Raw genomic sequence first — 23867 nt, 5'->3', positions numbered from 1 at the left:
ACACACACACACACACAACTCTTACCAATCCGCCTGTCGACATCTGGAGATACTCTGCCCGCACCAAGATCCAGAGAGAGCAGCACCTTCGACACAAGCACCGTCAACACTGACAGAAACTCCACCAACTACAGACGTGCCTCCAGCATCCAACAGAAGTGCAGCAAACAACTTTCACAGAATCGCCATTAAGTTGCCCCCGTCAAAGCTTGAGAAACCCAAGGCAGGCGGAAGCGTTCGGTTCCAGTCACGCCTGTGCGTGGGGGGGGTTCACATCGATCCCCGAGTCTTTAGATATATATTTGTTTTTTTAAATCACAGAATGAAGCGGCTCTACGATGAAACTTCCTCCGACAGTGATCTGGAGGAGATGATCGACGTTGGGAAAGAGGAACATTACTGGTGAGTAACTGCATTTCTTGTTTTGCATTCCTATTCTGTTGCACACAATATCAGGCCCATCTTCACCTCGTTCTTCACCTGTTTAGGGTTTGCTGATAGTTTACAAATCTGGGATGTTAAACCAGTTTCGTTTTTTCAAGTGGAGATTAATGGAGTTAACCTTTTGGAGCGTTAAGATCAGCAGAAACCCTCAGCCTTGTTTTTGGGTCAAGATAATAAAGGGCAGTAATCTCTACAGACTGGTTGTGGTCAACAGGGAGCCAGCAGCTGGAACTTGTTTTTTGCCTTGGGTACATCGCACACAAGTGACAACAAGATGTTTATACAATTCTGCCTTGTTTCAACAGAAATTGCTCATCTCATTGAGCAATTGGTTAAAAACAGTACATTTTAATTCCCCATTAAAATGTCACAACTTGACAGCAATGTAAGGGTTAACGCATTCTGCTGCACTGTAGGAAAGACTGCCTTATCCTTACAACTCTAGTAGAAAAAAAATTAAACAGTTACATCAAGTGCCCCCTGATCTGGGGGACACTCCAAACACTTATCAAGGCCCTTTTTTTAAAATTTTGTTTTTTTTGGGCACTAAAACCATACATTATACAAGTGCCCCCTATAAAGGGAAAAACCTACTGCATCTGGTATTCCCAGATGGTCTCCCATCCAAGTACTAACCAGCCCGAACTAGCCCTAACTCTGCTTAGCTGTTGAGATCAGATGAGATTGGGCGTTTTCAGACGAGTGTGGCTGTAGGCCACACTCCATGCCTTATCCTTACATCCAGATTTGTGTAATTTAAAGATCAACCTAAGTTGTCACTGTTGGTAATGTGACACATAAATGCACAAACATTTAGAATTGTCTTTTCTGCTTTCAGCCCTGTGACTAGATCAACTTCACCAACTACAACGTCCCACATTCTGGCACGGAAGAAGAGGCGTGGAGTAAGTGGGGACATTATCGTTTCTGAATGACAAAACACTGGCTAGCTTCTATTTAAACCTGTATAGGTACTTAAATATTTTTCTTACAGATTATTGAAAAAAGAAGACGGGACAGGATTAATAACAGTTTGTCTGAACTGCGTCGATTGGTCCCAACAGCTTTTGAAAAACAGGTAATTAATGAACTCAAATAAATGCTAGTTTCAGAATCGAAATCTCCGTTTGAATTGTTTATCCTGACACAAAGTACTTAGATTCATATGAGTGATTAAAACTCTGTGAAAAACCATATGACTGTAATTATTTATTATTTATTCAAAGAACTCAGATAACTATAACTACTTCATAACATGTACAAGATGGTAAATCACATTGCATTATGATGCAGTACAATTTTCATGTAAAAATCCCTCGCCCTGCATCATGTGGACCAGAAAGCAAAGGTCAGTAATGGACATCGTAAACTCATTGAGTGAAGTTCAACAATATTTCTGCCAACAGCCCTCCCCCAAAGACAGTATGTAGTTAAAAGTAAAAACTGTCTTCATTTCAACACACTCTCTAGCAGGCAATGCAAATTGCACAGTATTGCTACAATTAAATGGCATCGGTTCAGTTTTCAGCTTGTGTGAGACCATTTTGAGGAGATGGTCTCACACGACATGGGTTTCACATACACAGCAACGTAACTGAACCAGTACAAAATGAACTTTACAAACTTTTAAATTAAAAAAGTTCCACCCCACTCTATGTTGGTAAAGAGCAGCCTTTTACTGACAATAACGTCTCATTGTTTAGCAGAATTCTGGACATGCTTTTAAGTATACCTGTGCAGCGCTGTGCTTTCTCCTGACTACAGAGTAGTGCAGAGTTGGCAGTATAGCTTGGTGCTGGCATCTTACAGCATTCTAAAAATAGTCAGAAGGAACCATTGACACTTTATTCTCACTTCTACTGTCAGATGGGACTTGTGGTACAACTGCATCATAAAGATTCTGACAATTACCAACTCAAGTTTTACTCTTAAGGTTTTTAGTTCATCAGAACTGCTCAAGTGTACCATATCCTCATAATATAATGTAAGAACAAGCAAATGCCACTGAACCCATCTAGCTTATTCTGTCATTCAGGTCCTGTTTTTGAAACCAATCTAACCATTTTTCATCTTTTTCCTGCCCAAGCAGATATCCTACTACCTACGGAAATCAATCCAGTTAGCTTTTGAATGCTTTAACTCAATCTTTCATGCTCTTGTGCAATCCATAGGTCACTGACTTCAAGCATGAAGGAGTACATTCCTTATGTCAAGTTCAGTCTCTGGCTTCTTTAGTTCATATGGTCTCTGATTCTTATATCCTACTTTTCTACAAAATACTTCTCCACATCCCTCTTCAATTACCACTATTATTTTGAAAACTTGCAGGAAACACTCATTTATTCTCCCTGTAGCACCTGCTAAAACATTGGTTTCCAATCAATTGCTGTATTGAGAATCATTGGAATGATATATTTGTTTTTAATAAGGATAAAGTTGTGTCAATGGTACCCATGAATACAGAAAGTCAAAATTCACTTCTTTGTTTAATGATTCATTCATTCCATGGTTCATTCATTCACTCATTCATTAAAGCATTGACTCATTCATTCAGTAATTCAGTGCAGTTGAATCTGTTTCTCATTAATTACTTTGTGCATGTTACAATTATTATTCATTTTAACAGAAGTCTCCTTATTCCATTACTCAGGGATCATCCAAGCTGGAGAAAGCTGAGATCCTGCAGATGACTGTGGACCATCTGAAGTTGCTCCATGCAACAGGGGGTAAAGGTAAGAATGAAATGGTTAGTGCAGTGTATTTTGTTCATCTGAAACCATTGCTCCTTTAAAATATCAGAAGTATCAGGGATATTGAGCCTGATTATGCTTTTATGTAGGAAGTTTGTTAAAGTGAAAGTTAATGTTAAAGTTTTGAAGAACTGTATCGAAATTTCTGTGAGACCTCGTAAATCTGTTTTCTGGCGATGTTTAAGCAGGGTGAAATTTCTGTCCTCGCCAATGTTAATGAAAAAGTGGAAATGAGTGAAAAGGTTATTTCATCACTTTATTCTCATACTACTTTTTCATTGCCCTATGTGCTACCAACGTGAGATGGGAGGCTCCAGCTTATGGTTTGGATCAGCGTTGGAATTAGGCACTCAGACAAAGGTTACGGTTACACTATTGGCTTTTATGTATTCATATAAAGTTGAAGATTTATCTATTGGAGACTGAGTCTCCTTTCATAGCAAGCCCTAACTTCGTATGAACCAAAATGCGACTTTAAGCATAAAGTATTCTGTGGTGGATGGCCGCAGAGTGAACATTGAATTCTCTTTACTGATTTATTTTCCGACTGATGATAAATACCATATTAATAAACTATAAAACTGGGGCTGAAAACTACAAATAAGATTACAAAAGCAAAATACCGCTAATGCTGGAAATCTAAAATAAAAACAAAAAATGCTGGAAATACTCAGCAGGTCAGGCAACATTTGTGGAGAGAGAAACAGAGTTAACCTTTCAGGTCAATGAGTTCTGACGAAGGGTCATCAACCTGTAACGTTAACTCTGTTTCTCTGTCCACAGATTCTGCCTGACCTGCTGAGTGTTTCCAGCATTTTCTGTTTTTATATGACAAATAAGATTAATTGAAGCAAGATAAAAGCAGACAGCAGATTTCAGTTAGTTGCTTTGTGTAACTCAGAGGCCGGGATTTTCCCGTTTCCCACCCGCCCGGAGCAAGGCACCTGGTAGAATGCGGGAAATCCGGTTTTCCCTGCATGCTGTGGAATTTTAACTCCACAGTGTGTGTGTGTGATGTAATGGGTGGGTTTCCAACCCAGAGACCAGCTTGATTGGCAGGCTGGCTTCCAGTTGGGTGGGGATCACTGGCTGACCAGGACATTATAGCAGCAGGTAAGTGCTGGGTCCAAAGGGGAGGGGAGGATTCCAAGCCCAGGGGGGTCCGATCTCCGGTCCCGGGGAGGGGTGGGCTGTTGGTGGGAGAACTTGTGGGGCCGGGAGGAAGCACTCACAAGGATTGCTCCTCGAGGCTGTGCTCACCTCACTGCAGCTACCGGGTGTCCCCAGGCCTGGGAACCCTGGCTGCCTGCAGTTAAACCTACACAACAGGTTAAAGCAGCGGCCTCAGGCTTCATTATCATATTTAAAATGCCAACCTGCCTCCTGGCAGCAGATTGGCTGCCTGCCCTCCTGTCCCGCCTGAGTAAAAGCTGAAAGTGGGCGGGTTGGGATCAGGTTTTATATTTTTACAACTTTCACATCCGCTCCCTGTCTCCAACCCACCTGTTTTTTCATGTGAAAATTCCCCCCATAGTGTCTGTTTTAGAATTTTTCCTCAGTACTTTAAACAACTTGGACCATGTGCCCTTGATAAACAACAACAACTTGTATTTATATAGCACCTTTAACACAGTAAAATGTCCCAAGGTGCTTCGCAGGAGCGTTATAAAACAAAGTTTGACACCGAGCCACATAAGAAGAAATTACGGCAGTTGACCAAAAGCTTAGTCAAAGAGGTAGGTTTTAAGGAGCGTCTTAAAGGATGATAGAGAGGCAGAGAGGTTCACGGATGGAATTCCAGAGCTTAGAGTCTAGCCAGCTGAAGGCACGGCCACCAATGGTGGGGCGATATATATCAGGAATATTCAAGAGGACAGAATTAGAGGAGCACAGATATCTCTGAGGATTGTGGGGCTCGAGGAGATTACAAAGATAGGGAGGGGTGAGGCCAGGCAGAGATTTGAAAACAAGGATGAGAATTTTTAAATCGAGGCATTGCTTAACTGGGAGCCAATAAAGAGCTTTTATGTGAACAATGAACCCCACAGATTATAATGGTACATCATGAAGGGTACTGAATAAGTGTGACCAACTTGGACTGTATCCTTTAACTTCACTTTCATATTAAAGAAATAAAGAACTTGCATTTTTGTACACTAATACCCTCCACGACCGTAGGGTGTCCCAAAGCATTTCACAATCTATGAATTACTTTTGAGTAGTGTTGTTATCTAGGCAAATATAGCAGTTGATGCAAAATAAATTATTCACAATTAATCAAAGCTGACTAACTGGAAAAAACATTTCTTGCAGAGATATTTCGGGACAATCTCGCAGAAACCAAATGAACAATTAATGCACCTTCAGGGCTCAGCCAAACTATGAGAGTCTTGCTCGGAGGACCCGCTAATGGGACAATTGCAAAGGCTATAGATGTATAAGTGATTAATAGCCCAGTGATCAATATTAATTATTTCTGTTTACCTGAGTGCATCTTTTGTCTGCCAATACCTGTTAAGCAATTGACATAAACACTGGTCCAGTTGAAGTGACATCTGCATACAAGCCAGGGGTGTGCACTTGCTCTCCCCACCAGCTCCCCCCCCCCCCCATGGAAACGGATTGCTCTCAGCAAGCTGCCACAGAAACTCATTTTAGAATAAAAACAAGGCATTGGGCTGGTTAAAAATTAATTTTAAAATATATAACATAAAAAGTTTTACGATCTGGAACTGGGCAGCTCTCACACAAGGGTCTTGAGTGAAATCATTATGAGCATTCCGAATCCAGTGGCATATTTCCCTCATTTTCTTGATTTTAAATTGAAAAAAATGACCAGGTAAACAATACCAGTAGAAAGCAGAAATACCTTTTATCAGCAACTACTGCAACTTGTATTTATGTAGTGTCTTTAATGTAGAAAAATGTCTGAAGGTGCTTCACAAAGGAGTAATCAGACAAAAACAGATGCTGAGCCAGAGGAGGAGCTATAAGAGCGAAATAGTTTCGTGACCCTCGAGCGCGCCCTAACCTACAGGGCCAAGGACTTAGAGCTGGAAAGTGGGATTAGACTGGATAGCGCGGACACAATGGGCCGAAATGGCCTTCTTCCGTGCTGTAAACTTCTATGATTCTATGATTAGCTGGTGAGCAAAAGATAGATCAAAGAGGTGGGTTTAAAGCAGGGTCTTGGAGGTGGAGAGGCAGAGGGGTTTAGGGATGGAGTTCTAGAGTGGCTAAAGGCACGGCTGCCGACATTGGGACAAAGAGAGGAGGGATGCACAACAGGCCAGAGTTAAAGGAACGCAGAGTTCTCGGAGGGTTGTAGGGCTGGGAGAGGTTGCACAGACAGGGAGAGGCAAGGCTATAAAAGGATTTAAACATAAGGATGAGAATTTAAAATTCTTTGGATCCGCTCCCACTTCGCAGGCATTACTTTGCCAGAAGCGCGGCAGAATCCCGATAATGCGTCTGAACCAGATTTCTGGCAAAATAACGCCAACGAAACCGAAGCAGATCTGAGGAATTTCCTGGCCATTATGACAGTTTAAGCAACTTCACTGAAACAAGAAAAGCTGGCCTCTCTTCTCTTTGGCTTGAGAATGTGAGCGAGGTATAGGATGAATGAGCCTCTGCAGTCAGAATTAGCATGGGTCTGTGGTCAGGATGTTTATGAGTGAAACCGGGAGTCATGAAACATTGGGTTGCTTTGCACGAGGTAGAATATAAGTATTATTTGTGCAACCATCGAGGACCCATGAGTACAAATTCCATTATTAGTTTATTTCTCAATTTAAGATGATGCCAAGTAAGCAGCAACGTGAAATCCAAGCAAGGCAAAATAAACATTCCAGAGAGGGGTGGGACATTGGGCAATGAAGTAATTTTTGTGACCAAAGCGAGTTTTTAAAGGAGGCCTATTTATCTATTCGCTCTAAACATCACGGGGACCCAAGGGCTCATGAGGACAAGAAAGGATGTTTCACAGAGCTGCAAAGCTCAGGGCAAAGAACTATTCAATACATTTTTGAAGCAGGGTCGTGGGGAGGCGGGGGGCGGGGGGGAGGGAGGATGCGCGGAGAGGGAGGCGGGGGCGGGGGGGAAGACGCGCGGAGAGGGAGGCGGGGGCGGGGGGGAAGATGTGCGGAGAAGGAGGCGGGGGCGGGGGGGAAGACGCACGGAGGGGGAGGCGGGGGGAGGATGCGCGGAGGGGGAGGCGGGGAGGAGGACACACGGAGGGGGAGGCGGGGGCGGGGGGGAAGACGCACGGAGGGGGAGGCGGGGGCGAGGACGCGCGGGGGCGGGGGGGGGAGGACACGCGGAGGTGGAGGCAGGGGGGAGGACACGCGGAGAGGGAGGCGGGGCGCAGGGGGGAGGACGCACGGGGGAGGCGGGGGGCGGGGGGGAGGACGCGCGGAGGGGGAGGCGGGGGAGGATTCACGGAGGGGGAGGCGGGGGGAGGACGCGCGGAGGGGGCGGCGGGGGGAGGACGCGCGGAGGGAGAGGCCGGGGGAGGACGCGCGGGGGCGGGGGGAGGACGCGCGGAGGGGGAGGCGGGGGGAGGACGGCGGGGGCGCGGGGGAGGACACGCGGGGAGGGAGGCGGGGGAGGACTCGCGGAGGGGGAGGCGGGGGAGGACTCGCGGAGGGGGAGGCGGGGGGAGGACTTGCAGAGGGGGAGGCGGGGGGAGGACGGCGGGGGCGCGGGGGAGGACACGCGGGGAGGGAGGCGGGGGAGGACTCGCGGAGGGGGAGGCGGGGGAGGACTCGCGGAGGGGGAGGCGGGGGGAGGACTTGCAGAGGGGGAGGCGGGGGGGCGGGGGAGGACACGCGGAGGGGGGGGCGGGGGGAGGACGCGCGGAGGGTGAGGCGGGGGGAGGACGCGCGGGGAGGGAGACGGGGGGAGGACTCGCGGAGGGGGAGGCGGGGGGAGGACGCGCGGAGGGGGAGGCGGGGGGAGGACTCGCGGAGGGGGAGGTGGGGGGAGGACTCGCGGAGGGGGAGGCCGGGGGGAGGACACGCGGAGGGGGAGGCCGGGGGGAGGACGCGCGGAGGGGGAGGCGGGGGGCGGGGGAGGACACGCGGAGGGGGAGGCGGGGGGAGGACGCGCGGAGGGGGAGGCGGGGTGCGGGGGAGGACACGCGGAGGGGGAGGTGGGGGGAGGACTCGCGGAGGGGGAGGCGGGGGGAGGACTCGCGGAGGGGTAGGCAGGGGGCGGGGGAGGACACGCGGAGGGGGAGGCGGGGGGAGGACTCGCGGAGGGGGAGGTGGGGGGAGGACTCGCGGAGGGGGAGGCGGGGGAGGACTCGCGGAGGGGGAGGTGGGGGGAGGACTCGCGGAGGGGGAGGCGGGGGGAGGACTCGCGGAGGGGGAGGCGGGGGGCGGGGAAGGACACGCGGAGGGGGAGGCGGGCGGGAGGACACGTGGAGAGGGAGGTGGGGGGAGGACTCGCGGAGGGGGAGGCGGGGGGAGGACACGCGGAGGGGGAGGCGGGGGGAGGACTCGCGGAGGGGGAGGTGGGGGGAGGACTCGCGGAGGGGGAGGCGGGGGGAGGACTCGCGGAGGGGGAGGCGGGGGGCGGGGGAGGACGCGCGGAGGGGGAGACGGGCGGGAGGACACGTGGAGAGGGAGGCGGGGGACACCGACCTGTTGCTTTTTATTTGTTTCTCAATGTCAGGACTCCTGAGCACTTCCAAAAAGAAATTTATGCTGCACAGAGGTACAGGCCACAAGGCTAACAGCATTTTGTTTAACTGAACGAAACACATTGAAAATGCCTTTATGCTGGAACTGTTTGCAGTGGAGACCTAAGTTTTGGAGAGACAGAGTGGGTAACCAGCCTGAGAGAGTTGTTTGTAGTGCTACAGCACCACAAATGGAGAAAATACATATTGCAGGCATTACCTTTCAGTGAGTTAGAGCTAACCTTCATAACCTCCTCATGCCCCTCAGTTTAGGAGCCTCTCATATCATTTTTCTGAAAATATCATTACCAAAACATAATTAAAATAATTTAATAGTTACTTATGTATCCATTGCAGATTATGTTATCTTAATTTACCAATCTATTGTAAAAGTTAAGTAATAATTTGAAACAAATGTATAAATGAATCAATTGCACACTAGGGATTAAAGTGTAGTGATATGATTTAGCAAAGGAGTAAGTGCACCCAATGTGACTGAATTTCTAAAGCTTTCAAAATCTTTTCTATGCAATGTGAAGGCAAAACAGTATCTTGACGAAATCCAAAGCCGTTGCCCACATCTGTGTTTAGCTTTGCGAGAAATAAAAGCTCAAAAAAGCAAATATTAGCTGTCAGAAAAAAATACATGTGGACTTTTTACGAGGTTGGCAATGTTATACAGTCATTTTTTTATTAATCAATTATTAAAATAAGTTTAAGGTTGAGTGCCTTCTTCTAAACTGCCCTATCCTGGGTTCTCGCTATACATTTAGATTTGACCTTTAATGCTTTCTGTTTATACTAGTATTTCATGTTTACCCTGGCCTTGTTTTCCACATTTATTAGGTCCCATTGTATAGAATTATAAGATGGTTACAGCATAGAAGGAGGCCATTCAGCCGTCAAGCCCATGCCGGCTCTCTGCAAGAGCACTTTAGCTAGTCCCACTCCCCCGCCCTTTCCCCGTAGCTCTGCAAATATTTTTCCTCCAGCTACTTATCCAATACCCTTTTGAAAGCAGTGATTCAGTCTGCCTCCACCACCCTTTCAGATAGTGCATTCCAGATCCCAACCACTTGCTGCGTACAAACATTTTTCCTTATGTTGCCTTTGGTTCTTTTGCCAATCACCTTAAATCTGTGTCCTCTGGTTCTCAACCCTTCCACAATGGGAAAAGTTTCTCTTTATGTACTCTGTCGATTCCCCTCATGATTTTGAACACATCTATCAAATCTCCTCTCAACCTTCTCTGCTCTAAGGAGAACAACCCCAGCTTTAAAGGGGAGGTGCAATGAGACCTGGGTGTCATGGTTCATCAGTCATTGAAAGTTGGCATACAGATGCAGCAGGCGGTAAAGAATGCAAATGGTATGTTGGCCTTCATAGCTAGGGGATTTGAGTATAGGAGCAGGGAGGTCTTACTGCAGTTGTACAGGGCCTTGGTGAGGCCTCACCTGGAATATTGTGTTCAATTTTGGTCTCCTAATCTGAGGAAGGACGTTCTTGCTATTGAGGGAGTGCAGCGAAGGTTCACCAGACTGATTCCTGGGATGGCCGGACTGACATACGAGGAGAGACTGGATCAACTGCGTCTTTATACATTGGCGTTTAGAAGGATGAGAAGGGATCTCATAGAAATTATCAAGATTCTGACGGGACGGGACAGGTTAGATGCGGGTAGATTGTTCCGATGTTGGGGAAGTGCAGAACCAGGGGACACAGTCTTACGATAAGGGGTAGGCCATTTAGGACTGAGATGAGGAGAAACTTCTTCACACACAGAGTTGTTAACCTGTAGTATTCCCTGCCGCAGAGAGTTCTTGATGCCAGTTCATTGGATATATTCAAGAGGGAGTTAGATATGGCCCTTACGGCTAAGGGGATCAAGGGGTATGGAGAGAAAGCAGGAAAGGGATACTGAGGGAATGATCAGCCATGATCTTATCGAATGGTGGTGTAGGCTCGAAGGGCCAAATGGCCTACTCCTGCTCCTATTTTCTATGTTTCTATGTTTCTCCAGGCTATCTATGCAACTGAAGTTCTTCATCCCTGGAATCATTCTCGTAAATCTTTTCTGCACCCTCTCTGAGGCCTTCATATCCTTCCTCAAGTGCGGTGCCCAGAATTGGCCACAATTGAGGCCCAACCAGTATTTTATAAAGGTTCATCATAACTTCCTTGCTTTTGTACGCTATACCTCTATTTATGAAGCACAGTGTCCTGTATGCATTTTTAACTGCCTTCTCAACCTGCCCTGCCACCTTCAATGATTTGTGCACACATAACTCCAGGTCTTTCTGTTCATGCACCCCCTTTAGGATTGTACCCCTTAGTTTATATTGCCTCTCCTCTTCTTCCTACCAAAATGTATCACTTTGCACTTTTCTGCATTAATTTTCATCTGCCACGTGTCTGCCCATTTCACCAGCCCGTTTATATCTTCTTGAGGTCTATTACCATCCTCCTCACTGTTCATTATACTTCCAAGTTTTGTGCCATCTGCAAGTTTTGAAATTGTGCCCTGTATTCCCAAGTCCAAGTCATTAATATATACCAAGAAAAGCAGTGGTCCTTGTACTGACCCCTGGGGAACACCACTGTTTACCTTCCTCCAGTCCGAAAAACAACCGTTCACCACTACTCTGTTTCCTGTCACTTAGCCAGTTTCACAGCTCACTGTTTAAATCTCTTGCAATATTGAGAAATGTTCTTGATGACGTACTAAATATTTCTAGGTATGTATAAATGCCTTGTAAATCTTGCTACTTCAAAAAATATTATAACTTTATTTGAATCTCAGATCATAAATTAATAAAAATAGACAATAGTCTCTAATTATCAAATAATGTGATGACTGTCAACTGTGTTGGGGAAAAAAATGCCAAAGCTTTAACCATAGAAATAGTCACTGTGTTTTGCCTAACACATATTTATATGCATGGATTGTGATTTTTTAATGAATTAATAATAATGTAGTAGTACACTATGTGTAGATCAAATGAGATATAGTGCCTATAATTATTTGAATTTAGAATATTTTTACATGGGATTTATTTTCTCATCTTAATCCCCATACAAAAGCTACATTCTTGAGATTATTCACCCATACACCCAGCAGTGGTTTATCTCACCTACTTGGACATTGCACACTTTTAAGTCATAAAAACATATTTGTTGCTTATTTCCATCTGTTACCTAAGGATTACATAAGAACATAAGAACATAAGAATTAGGAACAGGAGTAGGCCATCTAGTCCCTTGAGCCTGCTCCGCCATTCAAAAAGATCATGGCTGATCTGGCCATGGACTCAGCTCCACTTACCCGCCCGCTCCCCATAACCCTTAATTCCCTTATTGGTTAAAAATCTATCTATCTGTGATTTGAATACATTCAATGAGCTAGCCTCAACTGCTTCCTTGGGCAGAGAATTCCACAGATTCACAACCCTCTGGAAGAAGAAATTCCTTCTCAACTCGGTTTTAAATTGGCTTCCCCGTAATTTGAGGCTGTGCCCCCTAGTTCTAGTCTCCCCGACCAGTGGAATGCTATATGTTTAGAAATTACACATATACATTTATCAGAGTAAACTTCCATGCAGATAATTTGGAGAAAACGTTAGACTTTTGAAAATGCTGCACTTTGAACAGGTAGGCAAACCCTCAAATAGATAAGCTATATTCCATTAGTTCTATTTGTTGCCAAATTGATGAGTTTCAATATCTTGGTCTATCCATAATTAATGTGGAAGATAGGGTAATAATGGGATAAAAAGCTTCAATGTCTAACTATGAAAAGAACTTAAAACTCAACTTTAAAATCTAGTTCCACGCTACTGCGCAGTCGTATAGTAATAAAGAGATTAAGAGCACCAAAATTAGATTGGTTATTAAAGTCTACAGTTAGATTGCCAAAATTTATGCTCATTATATATTCAGCTTAGTAATTTTTTCCAAGTTTTGAAGGACCGTGCAGTAAATAATGTCATACAAATGATGCATGTAGTCAGCAACCTGTAAATTGCTGAACCTGTGTGATATTTCTGCAAACATTTTTTTGGAGAGTGTAGGGATAAGGAACTAAATGAATAACCCTTTCAGAAAACTGGTACAGCTGGGATGGATCAATGGCCTCTGTTTATTTGAACTATCGGTGAACTAAAGGCAGAATCAGCGACACGTAACCTGTACTGAATCGGAACATTCTCAATTAATGATGGTTGGGAGATAGGAGAGAGAGCATAGGAATAAAGGGCTTATTCTCTTCATGGTAGGATATGACAAATGGTCTTCTTCAGGGATCTGTGTTAGGGCTTCAACTTTTATGACTTGGATGAAGGAATAGAGAGTTGTATATCCAAGTTTGCAGATGACACTTGTTAGGAGGTACAGTAAGATGTGTGGATGGGAACAGGAAGAAAGGGACCTATACAGACCAAGTGAGTGGGCAAAGCTATGGCACGTGGAGTTCAATGTGGAGAAGCGTGAGGATCTGAGAAAGATTAATTGGAATATTTTCTTAATAGTGAGAGACTGGAAGCTGTGAAGGAGCAAAGGGCTTTAGGTCTCCATGTACACAAATCACTAAAAGTTAGTGAACAGGTACAAAGAGTAATCAGAAAGACTTATGGAATGTTGGTCCTTATGTAATGGGGGGGTTAGAATTCAAAAGTGAAGCAGTAATGCTTCAGTTGTACAGGCCCTTGGTCAGACCCCATCTCAGGTATTGCATTCAGTTATGGGCACCGAACCTCAGGTTAAATATATTGGCCTTGGCGGAGATACAGCACAGAATAACCAGAATTATACCAGGCTTAAAGGATCAAATTATGAAGGCATGTTGTATAAATCAACAGCAAAATAATTGTGTTATAAACCTTTTCTGCAGAAGAGGAAAATATGCCACCAGTTTCTGGTGAATGTACGTATTTGGTATAAACCGGTTATGATTCAGCATTCAGTTGGCATTAAGGCTCCATTTGCACTATACTGTAGTGTCCATGCAAAGCGGTTTTGTTTGCAGCAGCACTGAAGTTGTAGTGTAAATCCAGATTTGGAACTTGACCTGACAGCAGAGCAACCTGGAGTGAGGCTTGAGCTTAACTCCATCTTGCTCCAGTATCATGTCAGGCCCTGACTCTGGATTTATACTAAAACTCTTTGGTCTGGATTTTCGGCTTTTCTGTTTTCGGGGCGATAATGGCGACGGGGCGTGAAAGTTAGTGGCCGGGTATAGTTTGCGGTTTAGTATGTAAGTTTGGGCATCTGGGCCCTGCATCAGGGGGCACAGCGCTAAGGGAGGCCTCTCGTGGGGCGAGGATGGAAAACTCCCGGGCTAAAGAGCCGGGCCCTGAGTGCTCCGAGAGAGGCCTGGCGGGGGGGAAACCTAAAAAAACCCACAAAAACATTCCGAAAACATTTCCCATACCACCGCAACACAAATCGCACAAAAAATTAAAACAAAAAACATTCACACTTTTGTAGTATTTTACCTTCCTCTCTGCTGCCGGCATGCTGGATCTGCTCTGATTTCCCAGGCAGTCATTGCGGGCGCACTTCCGGGCGGACAGGTCGGGCAGGAGATCAAACTCGCGCTGGTATTGCAACCAGGAGCGTTGCATGCCCGGCGCAGCTCTTCTCGCCTTGCTGCTCAGTGCCGCCACTAAACCCGATCGGAGGATCGCGGAGGAGCGCTGGAGACCTCACCGCCGCCTTTCACGCCGCTCCAGGACGAAACCTGGAGCGCAAAGGACCGGAAAATCCAGCCCAAGGTGTAGGCTGAATTGTGTACGTTTTTCTTTTTGTTTTAAATCAATCAAAGCTGGGGTTAGATATAATATATATTACAATTTTCACAATGAATGTTATGCCTATAGTGGCATAGATTTAACATAATGTCAGCTCAGTGGGCAGCACCCTCGACTCGAAGTCAGAAGGTTGTGGGTTCAAGTCCCACTCTGGAGACTTGAGCACAAAAATCTAGGCTGAGACTCCAGTGCAATACTGAGGGAGTGCTGCACTGTCGAGGTATTGTCTTTCGGATGAGACGTTAAACCAAGGCCCAGTCTGCCCTCTCAGGTGGACATAAAACATCCTATGCCACTATTTCGAAGAAGAACAGGGAGTTATCCCCAGTGTCCTAGCCAATATTTATCCCTCAATCAATATCACTAAAACAAATTATCTGGTCATTATCACATTTCTATTTGTGGGAGCTTGCTGTGTGCAATTTGGCTGCCGTCTTTCCTACATTACAACAGTGACTACACCATTGACTGTAAAGCGCTTTGGGATGCCTGGTGGTTGTGAAAGGCGCTATCTTTCTTTTTATAAAAATCACAGTTCAGGGCAGCTAAACCTTATTGTAATTCGGTTGCACTGCCTATACTAAGGGCATCCCAAAGAGGTGGTCTTGCAATCAAATCATGCTGTGTTGACTGAGCTATAATAACTGGAAAAAGTGTGCCAGGCATGATCCAATTGACTGAAAACTTAAAGTGTTGACTCCTTTCAGAATGTCGTAAGCTTGGCTCCCTGGTTTGTTTGTCACTAAACCAATATTTCACTGGAGTGAATTTAACCAGATCTGAGCCAGACCACCAGCTGAAGCTGGGTATTATTCTTACCTTTAATTTGGATCGGCAAAGTGCCTTAACTTTAGCTTTTGAAAAGCATCCACTTTTGTGATTTTTTTTTGCCATTTCCCATATTAGCCATCTTTATGGTGTCTCTCAGTGAGGTTGCTTAATTAATGCTACTTAGTGCCAAATTGCATAAACATTTTATTACCATGGACCTACATCTACTAGAAACTGGGTTACAATCTGCTCAACCTCATTCCATGTCAAACCCTGACAACCAGCAGAGAAAGAAGACTTTTCCCTCATTGGTTTGGGCTGGTCTCCTAAACCGGATCCAGAGGTGAAAGGTCAGTGTCCTAACCTAGGGTCCATCCAATCTCCTTCACACAAGATTCAATCCTTCCACAGACTAAACAATGAAATCATTGCTTTTATATTATATTTCCCAGTGGGCAAGTGTTAAAAGTCAAGTACATGTATGTTTTTGCAGTCTTTTTTGCATCAATATATCAAACATTTTTGCTGTTCTACCAAATTTTAGACATAAGTAGCTCGATCAGCTGCCATTATAAAAGTATTTATTACCTATATTTTCCCCATTTCTCCTTATATGGCCTGGTGTTAAATTTTTTGTCTCCTGGGAAGCACCTTGGGACGTTTACTACATTAAAGATCCTATACAACAACAATAACAACAACTTGTATTTATATAGCGCATTTAATGTAGTGAAACATCCCAAGGTGCTTCACAGGAGTATTATGAGATGAAAAATTTGACACCGAGCCCCATAAGTAGAAATTACCGCTGGTGACCAAAAGCTTTTAAGGAGTGTCTTGAAGGAGGAAAGAGAGGTAGAGAGGCGGAGAGGTTTAGGCAGGGAGATCCAGAGCTTGGGGCCTAGGCAACAGAAGGCATGGCCACCAATGGTTGAGCAATTATAGTCAGGGATGCCCAAGAGGGCAGAATTAGAAGAGCGCAGACATCTCGAGGGGTTATGAGACCGGAGGAGATTACAGAGATAGGGACGGGCAAGGCCATGGAGAGATTTGAAAAAAAGGAATATAGAATTTGAAATCGAGCATTGCTAAACCAGAAGCCAATGTAGATCAGCGAGCACAGGGGTGATGGGTGAGCGGGACTTGGTGCGAGTTAGGAGACGGGCAGCCGAGTTTTGGATCACCTCTAGTTTACGTAGGGTAGAATTTAGGAGGCCAGCCAGGAGTGCATTGGAATAGTCAAGTCTAGAGGTAATAAAGGCATGGATGAGGGCTTTAGCAGCGGATGAGCTGAGGCAAGGCCGGAGACGGGCGATGTTACGGAGGTGGAAATAGGCGGTCTTAGTTACACTGTGGATATATGGTCGAAAGCTCATTTCAGGATCAAATATGACACCAAGATTGTGAACAGTCTGCTTCAGCCTCAGACAGTTGGGGAGAGGGATGGAGTCAGTGGCTAGGGATCGGAGATTGTGGCGGGAACCGAAAACAACGGCTTTGGTCTTCCTAATATTCAATTGGAGAAAATTTCTGCTCATCCAGAACTTGATGTTGGATAAGCAGTCTGACAATTTAGAGGCCATGGAGGGGTCGAGAGAAGTGGTAGTGAGGTAGAGTTGGGTGTCATCAGCGTACATGTGGAAACTGACACTGTGTTTTCGGATGATATTCACCAAGGGGCAACATGTAGATGAGAAATAGGAGGGGGCCAATGATAGATCCTTGGGGGACACCAGAGAGAATGATGCGGGGGCAGGAAGAGAAGCCATTGCAGTTAATTCTCTGGCTACGATTAGATAGCTAAGAAAGGAACCAGACAAGTGCAGTCCCACCCAGCTGGATGATGGTGGCGAGGCACTGGAGAAGGATAAAGTGGTCAACCGTGTCAAAGGCTGCAGATAAGTTAAGAAGGACAAGGAGGGATAGTTTCCCGGTGTCACAGTCACAAAGGATGTAATTCGTGACTTTGAGGAGAGCCGTTTCGGTACTGTGGCAGGCGCGGAAACTGGATTGTAGGGATTCAAACATGGAATTGCGGGAAAGATGGGCAGCGACAACACGTTCAAGGACTTGGGAGAGGAAAGGGAAGTTGGAGATGAGGTGGTAGTTTTCAAGGACGGAGGGGTCGAGGGTTGTGTTTTTGAGGAGAGGGTTGATGATGGCAGATTTCAGGGAGGGGGGGACAGTACCTGCAGAGAGAGAACTGTTAACAATGTCAGCTAACATGGGAGCCAGAAAAGGAAGTTGGGTGGTGAGCAGTTTGGTGGGAATAGGGTCAAGGGAGCAGGAATTGGGTCTCATGGACAGGATGAACTCAATACAAGTTGTTGTTGTTGATCATTGAATATTAGTTCGATGATATTACTCCATCCCACAAAATAATCAATATCTATTTTGAGAATTTCAACTAAACTTTTCATATCAGTTTCATATCAGCACCAAGTTCCTTGGTCAGGTACAGCAATAGATAAATGCAACGTAAATATTACTCTGCCTCAACCATTAATTTTGACTCTGATTGCAGTGGAGCACGTCTTACTGCACAAGTGTGATGTGGCATTACCAAAAGTAGATTGCCATTCTTACAGTCTCTCCAAATCAGATTAGCAGTTGAAGCTGAATTTACACTACAACTGTAGCATTGGAGCATAGCTCAGTTCCCAATTTTCACTGTCCAAGAACAGGAATGAGAAAAGACTATTTAGCCCATTAGCTCACTACATCAAGTTCACGTACAGACTCACCCAGCCTGCTTTGGTACTGACCCTGTATTTATAACTGTTCTCTGTTGAATCAGGAATCTATCTTTTTTTTTAATGTTCAGACAATACATTCGCTGCATTAAATGGTAAGTTAATCCATGAGTTAACTTTGAAGTTACTCTTTAATCATGGCTAGCTCAAGATTTTCTCCATTTATAAATGTCTCCGTTCATTCCTGATTCAACACACAGAGCTTCTTTAAACTCGCCCATCAGTTCGATTTATGATTTAAAAAAAACTTACATCCTAGTTTCTTTAGTCTTTTTCCAGTTACAGCAAATTCACCTTTGTATCTGTTTTTATCTTATTGATAAGACCCAATATAGTTTTTCTCCCCCTTAGATGTTTTCTGCTGTTTTTGAATGTTGATCAAAACAAATCACCGTGGTCCAAATATGTACTTGACATTCTTTTATATAAAACTACATTTTATGAGACTCCAAAAACCGGGCCTCTCAAAAGTGATCCGTATATCAATATTACCTCCTTGGATTTGTGCTTCATCTATTGATAAACATGCACATTCAGAAGAAATATTTTTTTTTAAATGTTTTTTAAATGATTGCATTATTTTTAAGAGTTGTGTACTAACAGATGCAAGCCCAAAGCCATTGAATGACGATTGCAATCAACTTCTTAGATTGGCACTCTATTGTACATATCAAAATGTAACAGAATTGAATAATGAGTCCTTTTCCATCATTATACTAACTACTGCTATTTTACTGACAGGTTATTTTGATCCTAACTTGCTAGCCGTGGATTACAGGAGTATGGGATTCAGAGAATGTCTCGCTGAAGTCATAAGGTATCTCAGCTCACTTGAACGATTTCAAGGCCATGACAATACTGATCCACTTAAGGATCGTCTGGTATCTCATCTCAACAACTATGTATCTGAAATAGAGCCTACACCATTGGCACCGTCTTCCTTGATCCACCGGGCCTGGACTTGGCCACACCACCATTTAGCTGCTTTGTTCCCACAGACAGCGGAAGGAGCACAATTACCATGCAGGGACTCTCTCCATAACCCAGCCTTCCTTACTGGCTCTGCACTGGCATACTCCACCTCAGCTCTGAGAGGAATTCCTCTTGACCGAATAGCATCCACTGTGATGTCGCCCGCACATAACTTTCTCCCAAACATGACATCATCCAGTCTCAATCTCCTGTCAAACCTGACATCACCTATTCATAGAGTCCTGTCCAATATGACATGCACCTTTCCTGGTGTTCTGTCCAATGTGAGCTCAACCAACAAGATGTTGACTGGTGTTGCTGTATCTCCACAAATTACCTCGCCCTTGCTGTCACCAACTTCCAATTCCAGCGCCACTCATACAACTGCCGCATCCATTCCTGGGTCTTTAGGACTTTTTCCATCTGTGTCACACTTCCGACTTAATCCCTCTGGTCAGCCAAGCAACCTGAGCACTCGCAAGCCCCAGAGATCATGGACAACTGAGATTGGGGCTTTCTGAACCTAGTCTAATCGGCAAAAGAATTTAACTACACTTTTTATTGTGATATAAGAATATATTGTGCTAGAAAATATCCTGCTCGATATAAGCAGTTTGTATTCCTCATTGAAGTGAGAAAAAAAATAACTGAAGTTCAGTATCTGTTCATATTACACAGTGCAGAGGTTTCCTCCAGCCTTCTAATCTGTGAAGCAATTGTTTTTGTCCGATAAATGAAAGGCTGTATTTTTCCATAACTTACTCCACCCTTCCTCACAGCAGTGCATTAGTTTCTCAAAGATAGCTTATTCGCAGCGTTTACCATTGCTGGAATAAGTTTAGCAGTCTTTGTGTTCAGTACTTAGTCATCTGCCAGTCTTCCTTCATTCTTGGTCTCATCTTGCCACATATAAGTTTCAGTTCATTGCTGGTACAAGTCTGGTGCTGGTTTGTTTTTCAAACCTCAAATAAGGGAGAGTAATGTGCTTGTTAAGTATAATTCAGTCTTATATTCTCTCACTTTCATTTCTTAATTGTTGTCTCCAGCAATAGCTGTATTCTTGGAGTTGTGAATATAGACTATCTGCATTGTATACTATTTTATCTTACTCCATAATGAAGCAAGATGATGGATAAAGATAAGGGGATGGATTAGTCCTTTAATTATTGTGGAAAGCACTTCTATTGAGCAGTGTTTCATTTTCTTGTCTGGAAAGAAAATTGTAAAACTTGCCCCAAAATGGCAGATGGCAGTTCAATCTGGGCCTTCAAAACTCAGGTTTTAGAATTCAAAGGTTCAATTGCAAAAACTACTAGGTCATATTATGGGCTGAATCTTAACTCCCATGAGTTGGGGTTGTGTCAGGGGCTAAAATGCAAAAAATCTGCTACAGCAGCAAAACTCCTCTCAAACCCGTCTACTTCCAGTTTTAACGGAAGCGGGACAAGGGGTGGGTGACCAATCCACTCATGGTTCCGTTCCCTGGGAGGCAGGTTGGTCATTTAAATATTATAATGAGTTTCCCAGGCTTCCGGAAACTCGGCAGATGAAATCAGGCAAGAAGGGCTGCATCCACGAGGTAAGTACCTTTACAGCACTGCTTGTGGGCCAAGAGGAACAGGAGTACTTCCTTCAGGCCCAATGAGCTATGCAGTAACCCCCCACCCCCCACCATCTGTCTGCCCACCCCGACCACCATCGGACCCCTCCGCCTCACAATCGGGAGCCTACCAGAGCACCATTGGACCTCCCACCATGATCGGGAGCCCCCAGCCTACCATCAGACCCCCCACCCCTCCTCACTCAATCAGGGCCCCTCACACCACCGTTGGACCCCTCCCCCCGGAGGATTTTATTTTGTTGTGTGTCACATTGTTATTGGGCTTCAATTTATAGACAGCAAGAGTCGTTTGTCCTCAAATGCCTCTAGTTTCTGTAGCAGTAATACAAACCAGATTTACAGAAGTACTTCTATGTTTCACTGTATCCTGCCTCCCACTGGAACAAACTGGCAACGTTTTTCTTTTCTCTTGAACTAATTACATCAAAGTGAAACTGAAGCACTCTTTAAATTCAGTTCTGTTCCTTTTAAGTTTGTTTTCCTTTCTATTTTCCTACTTTAATCTTCTGCTAATAGGTCATGTACTTTTTGCAGGCATGAGGTGAGATTGGTCTGTTCCACAGACGTCCCAATTATCAGCAGAAACAACTTACATTTATACAGCGGTCCCATGTAATAGAATATCTCAATGTGATTTACTGTTTAGACCCCTAAACAAGAAGTGAAAGAATTTTGAATGAATTTTTGCAGCAGAGCAGACAGACTGAAGGCACAGTCAAAGAGAAGGGGTATTAGGAGGCTTTTGAAGGAATGAAGAGAGCAAGCAAGGCACAGTGCTTTTAGGAGAGAGTTCTTGAGGGCAGAGAATTATCTCTCCTAACTAGTTGGCAAGAGAGTGATTAAATCAGGCCAAGTCACAAGATTGTCAGTATTTCCTTCAGCAAGTTTGGATACCTGTTTCCCATACACCACTCCACCCACCAAAACTGGGAATGAACTGATCCCATCCGGCTGACTCTTGCTTGTTCAGTATCAGCAGAGCGAACATTCTGAGATCAAGAAACATTAAAAGCACAACAGTACTTCACACTATTATTTGGAGCAAAGGTATAAATAAAGCAAACTGATTGGGAAAAGTTTATATAATGGATTTTTTAATATAATACAGGTAATGTTATTAAATAAAGTTTTTAAAACGTATTGGAAAATATAGAAATATTATTAGAACACTATGCAACTGATCAGTGGATAATTTTTGAATCAAATGCACTTAATCTCTCCACTATGTGGGAAAGCCATAAGAAACTATTGTAAATCGTATGTATTTTCAAAATGTATTGAATTCTGTATGGTTAAGAGTTTAAATATCTGCTGAGCTAATAAATATGCATTGTTTAAAACATGGAAAGTGTGAATAACTTCATTTATTTTTGTCTCATGTAATTTCATTCGAACAAAGAATTGAACCTGAAACCCGTCCACAGAGCATCTTCAAACGTACTGTCCAGTAAGATAGCACTGAGCTATCTAGGTAGCATTGCTATGGGAAACTAACTAGCCTTTAATCTCCTGATTTATCCCTGTCACTATTCTGAAAAGGGTTGCTTTATTTTTCACCATCCAGTCCCTTGGCACAGTTTTCCTTTCCACAGAATCTTGGAAAATGATAATCTGAGTCTCTGCGATTTCTTTCCAAGCTTCCCTGGAGCCCTGGTGATTTGTCTGCCTTTAGTTTGGGTAACTTCTTTAGTTCCATTTCTCTTTGAATAATGAACCCCACTAACCTACCTCTGATGGTTCTACTCCTCTGTGAAAATTCACGCAAAGTACCGATTTAGTATGTCTGCCATTCCTTCACTTTCTGCTACAAATACACCTCCCTCTTCTCTTTGTAACCCTACCTGGGCCTTGACTATCCTCCTAGTACTAAAACATATATATATATATATACACACACATGCGTATTTACACACTTATACACAGAGCCATGCACATATACAGGGACACAGTTACAAGTTTAGGGTCAGCCTTCGATATTCTCTTGGGTGCAATGGTGCTTTTCACTTCCCTAAGCAGTCGCGCGTCTTGCATATTGGCATTTGGCAGTCCTGCCCAGTGTCTAACTACACAATAACGTAACCCGAGGTTACGTTATGGTCTCAACTGGATATCATGTCTTTCACATGTGCCCTCATGCGCATTTCTCCAAGCATTTGAAAGATAGACTGAAGCACTTGGTGAAACCAGGCCTGGTATGAATTGATGATCTACTTTACTTCACAAATAGCAAGTGAACATAGAGTAACAGTCAAAGCAAATTTCACATATTTAGCTCAGTCTCATTTCTCTCCTGCAAAACATGGTGGCGAGATAATAAACCATGCACCCGCGGGCCAAAATGCAGTGTCTGGATAAAACCCGTTACCACCATGCGGCGGAATTGAATGGCCATTGTGTTGCAGTCCATTGGCCCCCACGACCCAAATTCAGCTCGGGGATTTTTCGGCCTGTCCCCACTTCCGCCCCGCTGCTGTTGACCACCGCAAGCGGGTCATCAAAGCGCACACCACCGCTCTCCCGCACCTCTAGTACACTCCGCCCCAAATTTACCTGGAAAAATCATTGCTCCACCAGCTTTATTTGTTGTTGCACCTGGTTTCTTGTCAGCGAGCATGGCAGCGCGGCGGCCCTTCAAGGGGAGGGCGCACTGCCGCGGCCACCATGTTTTTATTTTTGTCGGCCAACTTCCTGATTAGTTGGCTAATTATTGCCACGGGTTCGACCGGGCCGCCACAGACACCTCTTGGGTGCCAGGCCACTTGCCCAGCCAAAACTCTCCCTGGTGACCCAGTGGCCGAACCTACATAATCCCTGATTCTCTCCCCTTTAAATGAGGGGAGAGACGTGGTGACGCACACGTACAGTGGCGTCATCACCGCTCCGCTGCTGAGTGACCGGTGGAGACTTGGTCCCGCCCCAACTTCCGTCCCTCACCAGGACTTACCGCTGCACTTCCACCCCCCTTATGACCGACTTCCGGTACAATGTATAGAAAATCGATCGGAAGGCCACCCCTTCGCTCCCGGCGGTAAAACCAGCTCAAATATCGTAGGTGCACCAGCTTTCTGA

The 23867-nt window shown here is 44.7% G+C and overlaps 1 protein-coding gene and 1 long non-coding RNA gene across 2 annotated transcripts in view; one reads left to right on the top strand and one right to left on the bottom strand.

Moving 5' to 3' along the window:
- Window positions 1–195, bottom strand: part of LOC139279360 (uncharacterized) — a 108490-nt gene extending 108295 nt beyond the window's left edge. The window contains exon 1 of the long non-coding RNA XR_011596455.1: window positions 26–195. This is a non-coding gene — a long non-coding RNA (uncharacterized lncRNA). The remainder of the gene's footprint in view (window positions 1–25) is intronic.
- Window positions 21–20318, top strand: LOC139279359 (hairy/enhancer-of-split related with YRPW motif-like protein). Its single transcript, XM_070898481.1, has 5 exons — window positions 21–402; window positions 1283–1349; window positions 1439–1522; window positions 3095–3176; window positions 18947–20318. The coding sequence occupies exons 1-5, from the start codon at window positions 323–325 to the stop codon at window positions 19696–19698; spliced, it is 1065 nt and encodes a 354-aa protein (XP_070754582.1). The 5' UTR covers window positions 21–322; the 3' UTR covers window positions 19699–20318.
- The last annotated feature ends 3549 nt before the right edge of the window (window positions 20319–23867 follow it).

The sequence above is a fragment of the Pristiophorus japonicus genome, chromosome 14, assembly GCF_044704955.1.
Source record: "Pristiophorus japonicus isolate sPriJap1 chromosome 14, sPriJap1.hap1, whole genome shotgun sequence".
Classification (NCBI taxonomy): domain Eukaryota; kingdom Metazoa; phylum Chordata; class Chondrichthyes; family Pristiophoridae; genus Pristiophorus; species Pristiophorus japonicus.
Note: the sequence above shows the minus strand (reverse complement) of the source record. Positions and strands in the feature narration are given on the sequence as shown.

Coding starts and splice junctions, on each gene's coding strand:
- LOC139279359 (XM_070898481.1), top strand. CDS start 323: ATGAAGCGGCTCTACGATGAAACTTCCTCCGACAGTGATCTGGAGGAG. Junction 403..1,282: donor GGGAAAGAGGAACATTACTG/GTGAGTAACTGC, acceptor TTCTGCTTTCAG/CCCTGTGACTAGATCAACTT. Junction 1,350..1,438: donor CACGGAAGAAGAGGCGTGGA/GTAAGTGGGGAC, acceptor TTTTTCTTACAG/ATTATTGAAAAAAGAAGACG.